Below are 20,371 nucleotides of genomic sequence, written 5' to 3' on the forward strand. Positions count from 1 at the left end.
CTAATGCTTTCTAAGATAGTACATATATAGCACAAATCCCTCATTTTTAAATTTAGGGCTAATATAAAAATATATTTTGACCATTTAAATGAATACTATGTAAATATCCTATTAGGCTTTGCTAGTTTATCTCTAGAAGAATTTCTGAAAGTATATTTTGAAGTATGAAAAGGGAAAATGTAGTGGGTAGCCATTCCAGCTTAGATCTGGAAGTTCCAACCCTCAATGAGGCTTCAGTAACTGCCACATCTACAAGGCAGGGCCAAGAGAGGACCCTGAAGACCCGAGATCCAGATGCACCCCACTCTTGGTTCCTGGACCCTGGACGCTGGGTATAGACTGAGCAGAGTTCTCCAGAGAACACCTCCAGACTGCGCCACACCTTTCCCAGACCCTGTTACCGATCTCTTCACTTGTAAGTTACCCCACAAAATAAACCTTCCTTTTGACTACATGGAGTTGCCTTAATAATTTCACCAATAGAAAATTTTTAATAAAGTCATACATTGTGTAAATCACTATTTTACCAGGAGTATATCATTGTTTACCCGTTTATTTTTCTCACATTTAATTTTCCTACTTTAGAAACATCAGTTTTCTGGGTATGAAACGACATATCATTAACTTATTCTATGCAGATATGAGTAATTATGGCTGCTTTTACTGAATACAACATTTCAGTGACGAAGCAGCTTTAGGAAACATTAACACCCTATAAAAGTTTACATGATAGCTAAAAGAGTTTTAAGTCAGACACAGACATGAGCAGTGGAAGGCTATAAAAGAGACTCAAGGTAGCCCCAAATAATTTGGTTCTGAAATGGTAACAGTATAACTCTCAACAACCATAATGTTTCAATCAATTAATCCACTTCATAGAATGTATCACATAGATATGTCATTTTTTTTTTCCTGGAAACTTTAGTTTACCAAATATTTTCATGACTTTTGTATTTTGACTTTCTCTTTCATGGTTGATATATTCTTATCCTTTACCTGTATTTTCTTGTTTGGGGGGGCGTTTTGAGACAGGGTTTCTCTCTGTAGCTTTGGAGCCTGTCCTGGATCTCACTTTGTAGACCAGGCTGGACTTGAACTCACATAGATCCACCTGGCTCTGCCTCCAGAGTGCTGGGATTAAAGGCATGCGCCACACTGCCCAGCCTCTATTTTCATTCTACCAGCTGTTTTTTTTTTTCTTCCTATTTTCTTCCTTTCATCCCTGGATTACCCAAATCCATTCATTTTCCATGCAGCCTTTCTCAAAATATTAACTATTCTAATCATTTGCTGTCTTTTATGAACAACATTTTACTTCTGTGCCCCTGCAGTCTTATTTTTGCTTCTTCATTACTGTGATAAACACCATGACCAAAACCAAGTTGGGAAGAAAAGAGTTCTTATAGCTTACAGGTTACAGGGCATCATCAGGGAAGCCAGGGCAAGAACCTGGAGGCAGGAACTGAAGCAAAACAGAGACTATGGAGGAAAGTTGCTTGCTGGATTGCTTCCAGTCTCACAAGCAGTTATTCTTCCTGGCTTATCTACATGGGGAAACACCACCTCAGAGGATCTAGGCCCACCTACACCATTCAGCAATTAAGAAAATGCCTCACAGACATGCCCAGAGACCAATCTAATGAAGGAAGTTCCACATTTCGGATTTCTTCTTCCCAGGTTCTTCTGTTTGTTTCAAATTGACAAAACTGAACCAGTACCTTTATCTGTCCTTGCTTCCCCTCACTGACTTGGAAGCTTGAAATTTTTAAAGGTTTTCCTTGCCTCAGCATCAATTACTTAAAAGAGTGAGTCAAAGATTAGCTTTTTATTCTGTCATTTTCAAAACATCTGAGACAAAGGGAGGCTGAGCTTCATTTGAAAATACAGAGGTGCCTAAGCTGGGGTCAGGTCAGTAGCAGGTCTGGCTCCTAGTTCCTCCCAGAATCCTCTGCTCTCTTAGGTAGGTCAGGTTGGCTTGTGTCTACTAATGTCAAGGTTCCCTATGCAACTATCATAGCAAAGGAGTAAGAAGTAAAAGGAAAAACCAAAGGAAGAGAATAAAGGAAGAAGAAGGCTGAAAATGAGAGGAAAGAAGCGTGAAGATTCTGCACATTGGATGGATGTGAAGTCAACTCAGTGAGATGGAATTTGTGCACATAAGCTAACCAACTACCTGTGGCTGGAGTGGTCATGGACCCTAGACGAGAACCTACTACTGCCATGTTCTTAAGCCCATATAATTTCAAGCTGTATTCTAAATGCTTATCCTGACACCCAGATATTAGTACAGCTCTCCTCCTCATCAAGTAAGTTTCTTTTTATAGTGGATAGAGATTGTTACAAAGTTCCACAGCCAATCAAAATGCAGAGAACAAGTGGTTGTGCAGAGTGCAATCCTAACAGATATAAATACAATGTAACCATACACCTAAAGCCCAAGGAAATTTGCAGAAGAGGGCCATAGAGATAATAAGAGCCAGAAGATCAGCACATCCAGTGTAAGGTGCTATCTATGAGCCATACCAAATAAGCTGTGCCCATGAAATCTCAACATTATGATGACCTAAACAAGACCCACATACTGACACCAATCAACATTTCAACTTGGATGAGTGGAACTTCACAAGGCCCCACTCCTTTATGAAACACTGCAGGAAATCAATGGTTTGCTGAAAGAGAGAATCAGTCTTCACCAGGGATGAATCCCCTGATAGGTTATTCAAACTCAACTGATCAGCCCAAATGCTGTGGATATGGCTCTGTATAAATAAAATGCTGTTTGGCCAGTGGCCAGGCAGGAAGTATAGGTGGGACAAGAGAGAAGAGAAATCTGGGAGGTAAAGGCTGGGGTGGAGATATACTGACAGCCACGACCATGACAAGGAAGATTTAAGGTAATGGTAAATGACAAGCCACGTGGCAAAATATGGATTAATAGAAATGGGTTAATTTAAGATAGAAGAAGTAGATAACAAGAAGCCTGCCACAGCCATACAGTTTGTAAACAATGTAAGTTTCTGTGTGTTTACTTGGTTGGGTCTGAGCATCTATGGGCCGGGCAGGTGAGAGAGATTTGTTCTGACTGTGGGCCAGGCAGGAAAACTCTAACTACACAGCCCTAAACACATTACATAGGAATAGGACTGAATAGACTCAGTAGCTTATATATATACATATATACATGTAGCAACAATAATTAAAGAAGAGATGAGAATTTGAGGATTTAATGGCATTGAGAAGTTGGAGGAGGGGAATAGAGGAGTGGATATGATGTAAATAGAATACCTATACATGAAATTGTCAACAAAAATGTGTAAATAAAAAGACATTAAAATGAAACCCCATTTAAATGGGTAGAATCTGACAAACAAGATTATTCAGTGTTTGAAGACATTAGGAAATGGCAGTTATAAAATACGGTAGAGGACAAGCTTCACATCTGAGGCATAACCAAGGTACGGAGTGTGTGCTCAGAAATGTTTTTTGCCCATATTGCTATCCCCTCTACTCCGACATTCCCTTATCCTTTAAGAAAAACAGAGCTTAATTTTCAGGTAGCTGAGATCAGCAAGTGTATGAACTCAGGGTGCTGAAGAAGTGAAGCACAAGCCCAAAGGTTACAGCCAGGTTTCAGCATGGCTATATATGTGTCCTCTGGTAATTGTCATGCTGTGAAGAACTGTGCTCTAGAACAACAACAGACAGGTCTGTATTCTCTGAAACAAAAATAACCTACTACTTTTCAAATGCTGCATTTTCTAGAAAGTAACCTATGGTGGTGGTCATGGGATGATGTTGCTCACAGCAAAATTTGTGACTATGTAGCAACAATACACACACAACAGTAGACACCAAGAACACAATAACTACTGGTATAGTAGTTGGAAATGTAGACTATTGGATCCTCTAGTAAAGACCAACCCTGAGACTACAGAAAAGAAAAAGATTCATGCAGGGTAAATCATGCAGCAAAGGGCAACAGAAGTCTCCTGTGGCTAAATGTGGTACTTTGAGATTAGAGCTGAAGACCAAACAGTTTGAGGAAAATGGTTGTTATGTCACCATGACCGATGGAGACAAAGTGGGAGAGGAGAATGGTGAGCCACATCTGTTGTGTCCATGATGATCATGACAAGAAAAGACCTCAAACTATCTAGAACAAGTAACTTAACAAATGGTGGTGAGAACACAGAATATTGAAACATAAAGGTGCTGAAGAAAACTTACAGGTAGGAACATTTGAAACCTCTTGAGAGCAAGACCAAGTGATAAGAAAAGGAAAGACAGCTCATTATTTATAATTATTTCATTGTAAGCTCTTTTTAACAGTTGGTTCAAAACATTTAGAAAAACTTTTGTAGCTGTTTCCTAGTTGGAGTTGGAAGGTTTCTTGTTCCAGGCTCTCACATTATACCCAGTGTAAGCTGACCAGTGCCTCCTCAACACTTTAATCAAACATGGATCAAATACATAACACTGCCTATTTCTGTTGCCTTACTAAACAGTAGATAAAAATTTTCAGCATGGGCTGACTTTTTTTTTCAAGTCAGAGTTTTTCTGTGTCGTTTGGTACCTGTCCTGGCTCTCACTCTGTAGACCAGGCTGGCCTCGAACTCACAGAGATCTGCCTGGCTCTGCCTCCCGAGTGCTAGGATTAAAGGTGTGCACCACTACAACTTTTATCATATCATTTGTTCCATTCAGTATGTTTTTCAACATATCCACATTGTAGAAGCACTTAATTTGTTTATTATTGATTCATACCCCATGGCATGATGAAGCAATACCTTGTCTTACACAGGATTCCTATTTCTCTGATGAAATACTCTGACCACAACAACTTGGAAAGGAAAGGGTTTATTTAGATTACACTTTCATATCACTCTTCTTCTTTTAGGGAAGTCAGGAAAGGAACTCAGGGCAAGAAACTGGAGATAGGAGCTGATGCAGAGACAATGGAGGGATATTGCTTACTAGCTGGCTATTTTTTCATAGATTTGCACAAGAGAGATTCCTAATAACCACAAAACACAGTCAATATTAAGCGGTCTTAAAATCTCCTTTGCCAATGCCATTAATTTAAAACTATTCAATTTAAACCCCAGCAGATTTTAGGACAAGGGCAGAAAATAGCCACATTCTTTGCACAAATACCATAAGAATGGTCCCTAGGATGTTTACTAATATTACGCCTCCCGAGACTTTCTGTACTTGACCTCCACTGTTCACATCACTCTCAGTACCACTGTCCATGTTCCTACAAATATGACCCATTAATCTCTGCTTAATACATTCAGCTGCTTTCCTAATTTAAATTCCCAAAGTCCACATTACCCTAACAAGCAGCATGGTCAGACCTATCACAGTAATATACCACACTCCCTTGTATCACTTCTGTCTTAGGGTTCTCTAGAGGAACAGAACAGATAAAATGGTTATATTTATATGTATAATTTATTAGAGTGGCTTACAGGCTGTGGTCCAGTTTTTCCAAAACTCATTGTCTTCTAATAAAAACTCCAAAAATTCAATAGAACAGTCCAGAAGGCTGGATGTCTCAGCTGATCTTCAGTATTCACAGAAATACTGAAGAAATAGGCTCAGGTGCCAGTGAAGAAATGGACTTGCCATCAACAGTGAGGGCAAGTAGGCAAAGAGAAAAAGCTTCCTTCTTTCATGTCCTTGATATAGGCTGCCACCAGAAATTGTGCCCCAGATTAAAAGTGGATCTCCCTACCTCAAAACATCTGGATTAAAATTGTGTCTTCTCACTTCAAATGATTTGATTAAGAAAAACTTCTCATACCAGACATATACCCAGCTGTTTGGGTTTTATTTAATTCCAAATGTAGTCAAGTTGATAACCAAGAATAGCCAGCATACATATATATATATATATATATATATATATATATATATATATATATATATGACATATATAAATGTCAACCTGATGACAGCTGTCTTGAATGCTTACAGTTAAGAGATGTTATAATGAAATGTTTAGAAATATCTGTATACAGTCATTGGAAGACATGGTTTTCTTTCCCCCTTGCTCACATGTATAATTGTAGAATTCATGATAATGTACTTTGTACTAGGAATAAACACACACTGGTATATATTTCCTAGGATTATTTTCTGTTTCATTGATTTTTTTTATTTTTAAGAAACAATAAAATGAGTAATTCATATTTAGTATTCAACATATTTAAATCCCCCTTTTCTCCTAATAAGAATTTAAAAAAAAAACACATATACTTGTAGTCTTTGAGGGTTTTGTTTTTCAGATTCTCCTTTCTTAGTTTTAAGCCATGTGAGTTCTTCCCTGGTAAGGGACTGAGTAAATAACACTGTGTCTGCCTATCATGACTGATCAGCATTTGTGGAAATAAGAAGATCTTCTGGCTTAGTAATGAAAAATCCTGGAAGTGACATCTACAGAGTTGATACTCACTAACATTCTTAGAGTTAATACTCACCATTCTCCCTAGGACACAGAAGAAGATGAAGCAAGCTTTTTCTGCTTTGTTCTTCTTGGCTAGAAAATACTAGGGCAAAAAATCAAAACAGTAATCAGTAGTGTTTAGGGATGATTGCTTGGGTGTGTGAAATATAGTCTCCACAGGGAGTCATGCTATCATGATACTGCTGAAAGCGTAAGTGCTACAACAATGAAGTAATTCCATAATTGCTTACATTTTGGAAGTAAGATCCCCACGACTGTCATCAGCACCACACACAAGGCTCCAAGGATGCCTGTTACCATTCTCCATACTGTTGCTTTGGGGCCTGAAAAGAAAGGGAAACAGTGACAATGACTGAGTTTCTAGCTTCCAGGAAGGTAGTGAAGAACCAGCCTGCTTCTGTTTTAGGATTAAAAGTCATCTTATAGTAAAGCCAAACTAGATTTATTCCTGTTTATGAATAAAATTTCTGTTTCTCAAGGATTGGACTATGCCCCACTTGTAAACTTAACTACAAATGGTCCTGTACTGCCTGTTCTAGAAGTGGTAATCATGTCTTGGTTTCAAAAAGTTGTTTATAACCATCTTGCAACCCTACCTGTGTTTTAAAAGGTTATGTGACCACCTATGACTACCTTGTTATGCTGTGGGATGTCCTGTATGCTGTGAATATATGTTGCTATGATTGATTGATAAATAAAATGCTGATTGGCCAGTAGCCAGGCAGGAAGGATAGTGTAGGTGGGACAAGGAGAGAAGGGAATGCTGGGTGGAAGAAGGCTGAGGGAGGAGACACCAGCCTGCCATCCAGGGAGCAGCATGTAAAGGCAATAGGTAAAGCCATGGAACACATGGAGACATACAGATTAACAGAAATGGGCTGGGTTTAAGTGCAAGAGCTAATCAGTGGTAGGCCTGAGCAGTTTAATTAATATAAGCTTCTGGGTGATTATTTTATAATTGGTTGCAGGGTCTGTGGGGCTGGGCAGGACTGGAGAAAACTCCAACTACATTGTTATGACTACTGTTCTTATGACTACATTGTTATGTCCACTTTGTAACCAGTCATTGTTTCAGGAGGTTATTAGGACTAATACATGTGTTTATGCTCTGTGCCTGTGACCCCACCTAATTTGCCTTCCAAATCTTCCATTTGAAAACTTCCTACTCCTGAGCTATAAAAACCTTGTTTTCTTCACATCCAATGTTGACATCTCTAACCACACCATATGAGGAGGCAGCCCATGTAAATTAATAAAAATGCTTGCTTTAATTAATTTGGTTGTGGTGATTTGGGTTGGTGGTCACTCTCTTCCCATCTTTAGGATCATTAGTCCCTTAACTCCAGTTTCTTTGAGGACATGTGCTTCTTAGCTACCAAGAGACATTCAAATAGCATGTGTCATCTGGCTTTTACTGGGTACATCAACTGTGATGAATGTCTTTCTAAGTGTGGGAACAGTTAATAATGACTAATCACTTAAGGGAACATTAAAAAACTTTGTAATGGATCCAAAGGGTGGCTTAGCAGATAAAAGCACTTTCAGTGTAGGCCTGGTAACTTGAGTTCCATGCCTGGAACCCATGGAAAAAGCCCATGGTTTTCCTTTACATCTGTATCTGTTATCCCAGCAGATGGAGACCAGATAATTGACAAGTGAAAGCTCAAAGGCCAGCCAGCTTGGGGTAGGCTGCAGAAACTAAAAAGACTTCAAAACAAGGTGGAAGCAAAGAACAGATTCCTTCTCTGTCTCTGTCTCTGTCTCTGTCTCTGTCTCTGTCTCTGTCTCTCTCTCTCTCTCTCTTTCTCTCCACCCTCACACATCTATAAAGAAAGAAAAAAAGAGAAAGTTTTTTTAAAAAACTTCTTAATTTCACTTCTGTTATCTGGTTAAATATAACATTATAATTTTACCTCTAAAATATTATGAAAATTATTTCTCATTTATCATTCCTATGACACTAATATGTTATTTCTTTCAATCTGGTGGCTATTTCTCCTTCATCTCTTTGGTCTACTGCATGTTTAGAGCAGACCCCTTGGGACTGATTTAGACTGAACTGAATAAAGGTGGTGACATCAGTCACTAATTAGCTAATTTCAAAATGTCAGGGAATGAAGCCAGTCATGTTTGCTCACACCTGTATTTCTAAAACTTTAGGAGCCTAAAACTAAAGGATTGCTTTGTGTTTAAGCCCCTCTAGAATACAGTATAGGGCCTGTATCATAAAAATTGGGGGAGTAAATAAAATATATTTTTTTATTTAAAATTTATTTATTTTACATCCTGACCACAGTTTCCCCTACCCCCTCTTCTCCCAATCCCTCCTCTAACCTCCCTTTCTGCCTCCCCCATTCATGCCTCCTTTACTGTTCAGAAATGGGCATCCACCTCTGATGGATATATAAAAAAAAAAAACAAAAAAACAAAACATGGCATATCAAGTTGCAGTAAGCCTAAGCACTTCCCCTTGTATTAAGGCAGGACAAGGTAACCTAGTATGAGGAGTAGGGTCCCAAAGTTCAGAGAAAGAGTTGGAGACAGCCCCTGCTCCCACTGTTAGGATTCCCATAAGACGAACAAGCTACACAACAGTTCCATATATGCAGAGTGCCTAGTTGGTCCCATGCAGGCTCCCTAGGTGTCAGTTCAGACTCTGTGAGCTCCTATGAGTGAAGGTTAGTTGATTGTGTGGGTTCTCTTGTGATGTCCTTGACCCCACTGGCTCCTATAATCTTTCCTTCCTTTCTTCAGCAGGATTCACCAAGCTCTGCTTAATGTTTGGGTATGCGTCTCTGTCACCATTTGCTGGGTGAAGCCTCTCTGATGGTAATTGAGGTAGTCAGTCACAGGAGATGGCCAGTTCAGGCTACATACCTGCTATGGCTAAGAGTCGTATCTGGGGTCATCCTTGTAGATTCTTGGGAATTTTTCTTGCACCAGGTTTCTACCTGACCCTGAAATTCCACCCTCTTCTGGTCATCTCTTCAGCGCTCACTCCCTTCATCCCCCCAACCTGGTTCCTCATGTTCCCATCCCCACCTGCCCTCAGTCCACCCATGACATTTGTTCTCCTTCTTCCAAGAAAGATCCGAACAACCCCCTTTTGCTCTCCTTGTTACTTAGCCTCTCTGGGTCTGTGGATTGCAGCATAATTATCCTTTACTTTATTGCTAATATATACTTATAAATGAGTGCATATCATGTTTGTCTTTCTTGGGTCTGAATTAGCTCACTCAGGATGATTGGGATTTTTTAAAATATCATTCAACTGTGTTCTTAAACACAATGCAATTCTTTTGGAATATGCTTCAGTGTAGTGGGTAGCCATCCCAGCATTGGCCTGGAAGTTCCAACCCCCACTGAGGCTTTGGTAATGGTCATGCCCACAAGGCGGGGCAGAGGAGGAAGCGGAAGACGAAGGATCAGGAAGTACTCACTCTCTTGGTTCCCGGACTCTGGACGCTGGAGGTAGACTGAGCAGAGTTCTCCAGAGAACAACGCCGGATTGTGCTATACCCTTGCCAGACCCTGTAACCTACCCCCTCATTTGTAAGTACCCCACAAAATAAACCTCCCTTTTAACTACGTGGAGTGGCCTTAATAATTCCACCAATATCTGGCGCCCAACGTGGGGCAAATTCCAAAGGCCTAGGCGGCTCCCTCCCTCAGCCTCCTCCCCGGCTGGCGGGTACCTAAAACCGCCTGCAAAGTTCCATTTAACCAGGGGACACCTACATGGTTCCATTCCCGAAAAAGGGAGCAGCTAGTCCAGTCTCAGTTCCCTAGCTTACCCCCAGACCAGCGAAAACCGCTGTGAGTGAGATCTTCCCACTCCTCCGAGTGCCGTTTCCCCGCCATCTTGGCTCCTGCCTTCAGCTGCCGCCAGCCAAGGTCACCAGCAGGCCCTGCTTTGGAGCTATACCAACGCCTCCTGCTGGCTGAAAAGTGCTATTGCACCCCTGAAAACCACGGAAAGGTAAGCTTCTTTCAAGTAAAAGTACTTGATCATTTTACACCTTAAAACTGACTAACAAATTTTGAGTAATTCTTGTAATATGGCTGACAACATTACCTCACAAGAATTTAATAACCTTTTTGCCTGTATGCTGAATGACATTTTCCTGGAAATATACGACCTCCCTAAGACATATCTGGCCTGTACCATTTTGACATTCATTGTAATAATTCACACAGTGTTCAAACACTGGTTTAATAATAAGAACAAAGATGAGTCATTATTGGGACTGATACAGGCTTTAAAAGATAACAATGAAGGCTTACAGAAAAAGATTCTGTCTATGGAATCTGCTGACCAGGACTTACATAAAAAGATTCTCTTTCTGGAATCTGCTAACCAGGATTTACAGGCTTTAAAAGTTAGCAATGAAAGCTTACAGAAAAAGATTCTGTCTATGGAATCTGCTGACCAGGACTTACATAAAAAGATTCTCTTTCTGGAATCTGCTAACCAGGAATTACAGGTTTTAAAAGATAGCAATGAAGGCTTACAGAAAAAGATTCTCTTTCTGGAATCTGCTAACCAGGATTTACAGGCTTTAAAAGTTAGCAATGAAGGCTTACAGAAAAAGATTCTGTCTATGGAATCTGCTGACCAGGACTTACATAAAAAGATTCTCTTTCTGGAATCTGCTAACCAGGAATTACAGGTTTTAAAAGATAGCAATGAAGGCTTACAGAAAAAGATTCTTTCTCTGGAATCTGCTGGCCAGGACTTACATAAAAAGATTCTCTCTCTGGAATCTGCTAACCAGAATTTACAAAACAAGCTTGTACCCAAAATTGCTTTTATTGATAATAAATATGAGTATTTAATGGATAGAACACTAACTCTCCAGAGTGAAGTTGTAGCTACTCAGACAATATATAAGGAAGAAAAATTATCATTACTTGATAGGATAAGGTCCATGGAATCATGTGTTTCAGAAGAACATAAAAACTTCCATGATTCCATGAAAAATCTGGAATCCCTTACAAGAGAGGAGGTTTACTCCCTGGAACAGACCCTAGGTGCTCGTTTACAAGCCCTGGAGGAAACTCTAAATAAACATGACAAGGGACCTAATAAGCAGAAGGGCAAGACCATACAGGTTGTAACATCTCCAAATGGCTCTCATACAATGGCTTATCCTGTTATCATCCATGAGAAACCAGCAGATGACACACACCCCGAGCCATATACGACATATACATTACAACCAATTTCAACAAGGGACTTTAAAAATATAAAGGAAGCAGTAGTTACATATGGGATACACTCCACATATGTAAAACAGATGTTAAATTCGTGGTCTACCTCACATAGAATCATTCCAGATGACTGGCATCAGTTAATTTCAGCTGTTCTAGAATATAGCCAGCAGTTACAGTGGAAAAGCTGGTTGAGAGAAGAGGCAAGAAATTTAGAACAACAAGGTAAACTCAGAGGTTTTGAGATCTCCCAAGATCAAATACTTGGTGAGGGATGTTTCGCTGACAGGAATGTACAAGCCATTTATGATGAGCATACAATATCCCTATGCCGTACAGCAGCTCTAAATGCTTGGGAAAAAATTCCAGAACCTGGAAAAGCAACTGAGGTATACACAAAGATATTTCAGGGACCACATGAACCCTTCACTGATTTTTTACAAAGGCTGAACACAGCTATAACAAAAGCTGTATCAGATAAAGAATTAAGAAAAGTATTAACTGAGTCCTTGGCATTCGACAATGCTAATGCAGAATGCAAAAGAATACTTACACCATTAAAGATCAGATCAGCTCCTTTGGAAGAATGGATTCAATATACTAATAGTGTTGAATCTCTTAACTACAGTAATGAGGCTTGGATAGGAGAGACAAATCCCAGAGGTGTAAGAAGGCCCCGTGGTACCAAATGTTTTAAATGTGGTACACCAGGTCATATAAGTAAAAACTGTACATGGGGTAATCCTAGAAGTAATACTCCTTCTAGGAATAGCCTAAACAGAAGACCCCAACTACCTCCTGGATTATGTAGAAGATGTGGCAAAGGCCGACATTGGACCAGTGAGTGCAGATCAAAAATAGATATACGAGGCAACCCTTTAGTAGCGGGAAACGCCTCAGGGGGCCTCTTGCAGGCCCCCAAATCAAATGTGGTAAGAACATTCCCAGCTACTGTGGAAGACATTCCTCTCCAGGACAACTGAATAAACCAATGTCTAATTTAAAAACGGATACTGCAATGGATGATAAAACAGCTCTGATAGATGAATCACAGTTTACAAAGAACACAATAAAACAAATATTTTGGCAGACTTCCATAAATGAACAAAGGCCAAAGCTTAGAATTCGAATTAATGGCTTGGTTCTGGAGGGCCTGGTAGACACAGGTGCGGATGTGACTGTAATTACACCAAAATCATGGCATCCAAATTGGCCTCTTCAAGAGGTAGATGTCCAACTTTTAGGAATTGGCACCCTATCTCAGATAAAACAGAGTTCGAGATGGGTTGAATGCATAGGGCCAGAAGGACAGAGAGGAATGCTGAAGCCATATGTAGCAAATGTAGCAGTAAATCTATGGGGCCGAGATCTGTTACAACAGTGGAATACCCAGATTAAAATTCCTACACTCTCAGAAAAGGAATACAGGCCAATGCATGTTTCTAGGAATAATATCATAACATGCTATAAAAACCAGTCACCAAACATTCAGGCTGTACACAAACAGAGCACAACTGCTGTTGAACTCTCAGAAGTACCAACTGCCTTACCTTTAAAATGGCTAACTAATAAACCTGTCTGGGTTGGACAGTGGCCTCTGACAAAAGAGAAGCTACAAGCTTTAGAACAGCTGGTTCAAGAGCAGTTAAATGCTCAACACATTGAAGAATCTACCAGCCCTTGGAATTCTCCTGTATTTGTTATTAAAAAAAAGTCTGGTAATTGGAGAATGCTGACAGATCTGAGAGCTATTAATAAAGTAATTCAGCCAATGGGCTCCCTACAGACTGGGATGCCCTTGCCCTCTCTGCTACCCAAAGAATGGCCTATAATAGTTATTGACTTAAAAGACTGTTTCTTTACCATACCCTTACAAGAAAATGATAGAGAAAAATTTGCCTTCACAGTTCCTAATTATAACAATTCTCAGCCAGTCAAGAGATATCAATGGAAGGTCCTCCCACAGGGAATGTTAAACAGCCCTACCTTATGCCAATACTTTGTGCAAAAACCATTGGAGTTAATTCGTGTAAAGTTTCCACAATCCATAATTTATCACTATATGGATGATATCCTATTAGCTGATCCAAAGTTAGACACATTAGAAAGCATGTTTGAAGAAGTAAAAAAAGTTTTGCCTCGCTGGGGACTGCAAATTGCTCCTGAAAAAATACAAAGAGGAGATTCTATTAATTACTTAGGATATAAGATAGAGTTACAAAAAATTAGACCCCAAAAGGTACAACTGAGGAGAGATCGATTAAAGACTCTTAATGATTTTCAAAAGTTGTTAGGAAGCATTTCCAACTTATTGGGTATCATGGGAATACCCAAAGATGGACTACAAAATTTGGCTAATACTCTAGAAGGGGACAAAGAATTAAATAGTCCAAGAGAATTATCAGTTGAAGCTGAGAAGGAATTGGCTCTAGTAGAAAAGACAATTCGAGAAGCACATGTGGATCGTGTGGATCCAGAACTTAAATGTATTCTTGTCATATTCCCCTCCAGACATTCCCCCACAGGTATTTTGATGCAGAGGGAAGATATTATATTGGAATGGATATTCCTACCACGTAAACCAAATAAGAAATTAAAGACTTATATAGAAAAGATCTCTGATTTGATTCAAAAAGGTAAATTAAGACTTCGTCAGTTGACAGGAATGGACCCAGCAGAAATTGTAGTACCTTTAACTAATGAGGAAATTTCGTCACTATGGAAAGATAATGAATACTGGCAGAGAGCCTGCAGTAACTTTTTGGGAGAGATTAACAACCATTATCCCAAAAGCAAGAGAATAGAATTCATAAAGAAGACTGAATGGGTCCTTCCTCACATTGTACGACACAAGCCAATTTCTGGAGTCCTCACATTCTATACAGATGCAAATAAATCAGGGAAAGCAGGATACAAATCAGGAGACTTAAGTAAAGTGGTACAAAGTCCATACAGCTCTGTACAAAAGGCAGAACTGTATGCCGTTCTTATGGTACTGATGGACTTCACAGAACCCCTCAATATAGTCACTGACTCTCAATATGCAGAGAGAGTTGTTTTACACATTGAAACTGCTGAATTTATTCCTGATAATACAGAATTAACTTCATTATTCATACAATTGCAGGAAATCATCAGAAAAAGGGAACATCCTATATATATAACACATATCAGATCCCATACAGGTCTGCCAGGACCTCTAGCACAAGGTAATGATGAGATTGATCAGTTACTAATAGGTAATGTGCTAGAAGCCTCAGAATTTCATAAGAAACACCATGTAAATAGCAAAGGTTTGAAGAAGGATTTCTCCATTACTTGGCAACAAGCTAAGGATATTGTGAAAAAATGTCCTACTTGTTCCTTCTATAACCAAACTCCATTACCTGCAGGAAGCAATCCAAAGGGTATACAAAGAAATGAAATTTGGCAGATGGATGTGTTTCATTTTGCAGAATTTGGAAGATTAAAGTATGTACACCATACCATTGACACCTATTCAGGATTTCAGTGGGCAACTCCTATGAGTTCTGAAAAGGCTGATTCTGTGATTACACACCTATTAGAAGTTATGGCCATCATGGGAATACCTGTACAAATTAAGACAGACAATGCCCCAGCATATGTCTCCAATAAAATGAGACAGTTCTTTGCTTATTACAATATAAAGCATGTTACAGGTATACCACACAATCCCACAGGCCAAGCAGTCATAGAAAGATCCAATCGAACTTTAAAGGATATGCTAAATAAACAGCAACAGGTAACAATGACTCCTAGAAATAGATTGCATAGTGCTTTATTAACCTTGAATTTTCTCAATGCTGATGAGAAAGGAACAACAGCTGCGGAGAGACATTGGACGACAGACAAAACTCCTGAGCTAAACCAACCGGTTTATTTCAAAGATGTGTTGACCTCAGAATGGAAACCTGGATATGTCCTACGTTGGGGAAGGGGTTTTGCTTTTGTTTCCACAGGAGAAGAAAAGCTATGGATACCAACAAAATTAATAAAAATTCGATTCGAACAGGAGAAACCCCTTGATGAGGAGAAATAAAAGATCATCCACCAATATGACATCTCTTCAGGTTGTAAGAAAAAATTAACAATCAAAGGTTGGGGTAGGGTTCTGTTTTTGTCTTTCCAGGATAATGGAAATACCCATCTTCCAGAAATCATAAGGCCTTGGATATCCGGATGTTTACAGCAGAAAGAAAGAATCTATTGGTACCAATCTACACAGGGTAAGATATCACTGTCTAACATCTATATCTCTATCAATCTAGAATAGTTGTGGTTCCAATTTAATCATAAACCAAGCTGGCTTTGGAGATGGAACTGGCTCACTCCTTCTCTAAACCCAAGCATATTGATAAAAGAAAAGGTTGAGAGATTCTTCAGTCCCATATCAGAAGAGCCCTCTGGTGTGAGACAGAAGGAAACCAATTATAAGGGACCATTATCTTCAAGCTTCTAATTCTCTCCATGCTTACTCTTGCTTTCTTGGAATCCTTTCTTACATGTCATGACATCTTTAAATCCAAACCTTCCATTCTGATAAAAAATAAGTTTCTTCCAATAGCAATCTCTGAAGTCTCCAGAAGGAAGATGGGGCCCCAACAACAACAACTCTACCCAATCCAGAATGATGCCATGGTAATCATCATCATACTACACTTCTTGCCAAAATTTCAGACAGTCTTACCCATTACTCTGAGAGTTGCTGCAGAATCTACAGTTAGTCTAACTGAGATTTAACTATCTGAGCTTTCTCACAATACCCAACAGAGATACCATCGCTCCCTAAACAGCAGGAAGCAATTCTAAGAAAACGACGCCCCTTCTCCCTAAGGTTCATATTTCTCAGGGTTATGGATAATGGTTCTAGGGTTGGGGGTGGAAGAAACTGTTAAACTCAGTACTCTCCTTAAGGAAAGAAAATATGTCTTAAAAAAAAAAATGGGAAAAGAAGAAATGGAATGGATAGGTATAAGATATTATGGTAGACTGTCATATACATTAGTAAACAAATTTAGTAATATAGCAGCCTTTGCACTGTTATGAATTCTTATATGTTGATAAAATTATAAAATTTTTACATTCCTATTTAAGATAATTTGTATATTGATACAAATACAGAACTATGTTTGTTATATTGTACACATATTTTTACTCTTATGTGAAATATTTGTATATTGATACAAATGTGAATTTATATCTGTCATACTGTATGTATGTTCTACTTCTGTTTAAGATATTCTGTATACTGATATATATTTAGGATTATTATCATATTGCATATTGCACTATACATTCCTACCTCTGTTAAAGTTATTTTGTGTATTGTCACAATTTAAAGTCATTGTCCTTTTACTGTACATTTGCTTACAGACTGTTTGCCTTATTTATAGGAAGCTTAGTCCTTAGGTTGTTTAGGTAGATAAGACTTACATAGTTATTGTCACCTATGCTTGTCATCTCTATAATTATGTTAGTTAGGTTATCCAGATTTATAAATACATAGGTCAGATGGACAGGTAATCTTCAAACACTTCATGGACCTAGAGAACATGGCATTTAAATAACTTAGAATTCTGTTGACATGAGACATAATTGCTCCTGGCAGCACCAATTTGATCCCGAGAGAATGTTGGGCTTCTAAGACATTTCCATTTGGAAATTTGTCTTTGTCTTCTTGGCACAAAATGGCCTACTGGGCAAAGAACTGCCCTCGCCTCAACTGCTGACAGTACAAATGCTGTCCTTTCTGGACAAGCGGGACACAAGGAAAGCGACCACTATACTTTGCCAAGACAGGGTAAGATGGTCTTTCAGAATTCCTGCTTCTGAAAATGGTCTGTCAGATACTCTAGGCCTGTAGCCAATTTGAATGCACCAACGATACTGAGAAACGTTAGGTGACTGTCCAGGCTGCTAGCTGTCTCTGTCTACTCTTGCAAGACTCCCGAAAGTTGCTTGCGTCCTTCTCCCATTTCTCAGATATTATTATATTCCTTCTCAGGTCTTTGATGAGGTTGGAGATTAGCAGTTATAGTTACAACTTAGTATATATACATATATAATATCTTAGATAGGATATATTATGTATTAGACTCAGGTTCTTTAGGATAGGACACCTTTTGGAATGATCTTTGTAACACGCCACCTACCCATGCCCTAGACTTCCCTGGATTTTACTATGTGTTTTTTGCTTGATATTGTTTGTACTTATCGTAATTCCAACTTATCTAGGTCATTATCCCTCATTACTCCTGGACAATATTTGATAACCATCTCTTTGTATATAGTCTTGTATTAGGTTAGAACTTTCTTATTTAGACAAAAGGGGGAGATGTAGTGGGTAGCCATCCCAGCATTGGCCTGGAAGTTCCAACCCCCACTGAGGCTTTGGTAATGGTCACGCCCACAAGGCGGGGCAGAGGAGGAAGCGGAAGACGAAGGATCAGGAAGTACTCACTCTCTTGGTTCCTGGACTCTGGACGCTGGAGGTAGACCGAGCAGAGTTCTCCAGAGAACAACGCCGGATTGTGCTATACCCTTGCCAGACCCTGTAACCTACCCCCTCATTTGTAAGTACCCCACAAAATAAACCTCCCTTTTAACTACGTGGAGTGGCCTTAATAATTTCACCAATACTTCAGTGATATTTGAGAGAAACAGATCAAAAGAAAATTTATTCTACTTTAGTATCCTAGACTAGTTGGGAAGGGTCTTAAAAGATATATAATTAATGTATTGTGATTAATTTAGCATGGTTATGTTTCCTTTTCATTCTGTTGCTGTGATAAAATACTCTGAAAAAATGGTACATTAGATGTGAAAGAGGTCTGGTCGGTTTATGATCCCCATTTATAGTTCATCAGAGAAGTGCCATCAGTGCAGGAACTTGAAGCAGCTGGTCACATGAACAGTCAAGAGCAGAGAGACATGAACACACTCATGCTTAGGGCTTGCCTAGCTTTTTCTACTCTTACACAGTTCAGAGCTCCAAACTTGGGAATGGTGACTCCTACTTGCTGGCAGTCTTCTCACATCACTTAGGGTATCAAGACAATCCAGTACAGACATGTTCACAGGCCAAACTAATGCAGACATTCCATTCATAAGACTCTTCCCAGTTGACTCTGTGCTTTGTCACACTGACAATTAAAAGTAGTCATGACAGGTATTGAGAGCTGCAATCTAAACCCCAGTGTTGAGATCTGTCAGTTACATATTGGATACACCACTGTACCTTGTCTTTTTCCTCTGACAACCCGTTTTTGGGGCAGGAGCTGAGGCGATCTGTGGAATGTCAGTTCTGCATAGTTTACCTGCTCTTCACTTAGCAATACTGGGCTCTTCCCGGCTTTAGGTACTCTTTTCTTCTGTGGAGGCTTAGTCGTCTTTATCTCTGTGAAAGCAATGTCTTGCTTGTTTGCTGTATATTCATCGTGTTTACTGTGAGGCATTTCTTTCTGCTTCACCCCTGTCTTGGCAGCTTCCTTGTTCTGGAATATCTCTGCAACAAAGAAACACATGTACACAGCATTGTTGAGCTATCTCTGAGCCTTAGCTATCATATGGGAATATTTGCTAACAAAATTGATGGGTGAAATTGAGGAAATAAAACTACAAATTCTTCACTGAATGTAATTCTTTCTCTGATTCAGAAGAATGATTTTGAATGCCCAGTAATGGGTTTCTCCATTGATGCAATAAGCCAAATGAACTCGATTTACTAAAACCAGGTTTAATCTGAGCAAAGTATTCCTGGGTGATTTCATGGGAAGGAATGAAGAAAAAAATCACACAACAAGTCTATGAACCAGAGCTTAAATATCCTGTAGGTGTGGCTTGAGCAGCTTTTGGGAGGAAGCACCACTTGGCAGGCTTTCTGAGGGGCGGGGTTTGGAGAAGGAGGTGGTGGGGCTGAGCCAGATCTTCCAACTGAGCAGTTCTATGGTCTCTTGAAAAACTTAGTCACTTTTCCCTCTCTGAACCTGTTTTTAAAGGTTTCAACCTGGGATTTTATACAACATTCCTTCTTGACATTCCATGTATAATGACTAAAATCCATTATAATAAAACTGACTAGCAAGGGGAAGTCTTTTGACTTTGATCTAGCAAGTCTTTTGTCCTGCCCCTTGTCATTTCTTTAAAAAGCTCTTTAGAAGGGGCTGGTGGATAAGGATCCAGGCTCTCCTGAGCTATCCTGTGTTTCTATCTGTCTCTCTCCCCTCTGTCCTTCTATCTAAATATTTCTCAGTTTTCCCTCCTCAAGAGTACCCTGGGGTAAAAGTGGAAGCGAGTCTCCCATAAGACAGGGAGAATGTATTCCACCCTGGCCTTCAGAGGCAATGGTAGTCTCTGTCAGATGGCTAGCAGATATATTCCATTCAGTTTGGCTTAGTTGGACATTTTCCTTTCACTTTTGGTGGCTGTTCTCCATTCCCAACCACCTGAAAATCCTGTTGACATGTGCCCAGATTTTTCCCGAGACCATTGCAATTCTCTCTTGATGATATAGCTTGGGTAACAAGCCCTCCCTCCCAGCGATCTCTTTATTAGCCACTAGAGACCTTTGGGGATGGCCCTTGGCTCTTGACCTTGGCTCATTGGCTGCCATTAACAATGAGATCAACTCCCTTCATCCTGACTGATTCACCTCTCAGATGTCTCCTAAAG

General features: G+C 39.5%; 1 protein-coding gene across 1 annotated transcript in view; it reads right to left on the reverse strand.

Moving 5' to 3' along the window:
• Positions 1–19,155, reverse strand: part of LOC118580302 (killer cell lectin-like receptor subfamily I member 1) — a 29,046-nt gene extending 9,891 nt beyond the window's left edge. Inside the window, exons 1-3 of the mRNA XM_036181965.1 lie at positions 18,939–19,155; positions 6,700–6,792; positions 6,483–6,551 (exon numbers count right to left, since the gene is read on the reverse strand). Coding sequence (XP_036037858.1) covers positions 6,483–6,551; positions 6,700–6,792; positions 18,939–19,155 — 379 coding nt within the window. The remainder of the gene's footprint in view (positions 1–6,482; positions 6,552–6,699; positions 6,793–18,938) is intronic.
• Between the last annotated feature and the right edge of the window lie 1,216 nt (positions 19,156–20,371).

This window comes from Onychomys torridus, chromosome 3 (assembly GCF_903995425.1).
Source record: "Onychomys torridus chromosome 3, mOncTor1.1, whole genome shotgun sequence".
Classification (NCBI taxonomy): Eukaryota; Metazoa; Chordata; class Mammalia; order Rodentia; family Cricetidae; genus Onychomys; species Onychomys torridus.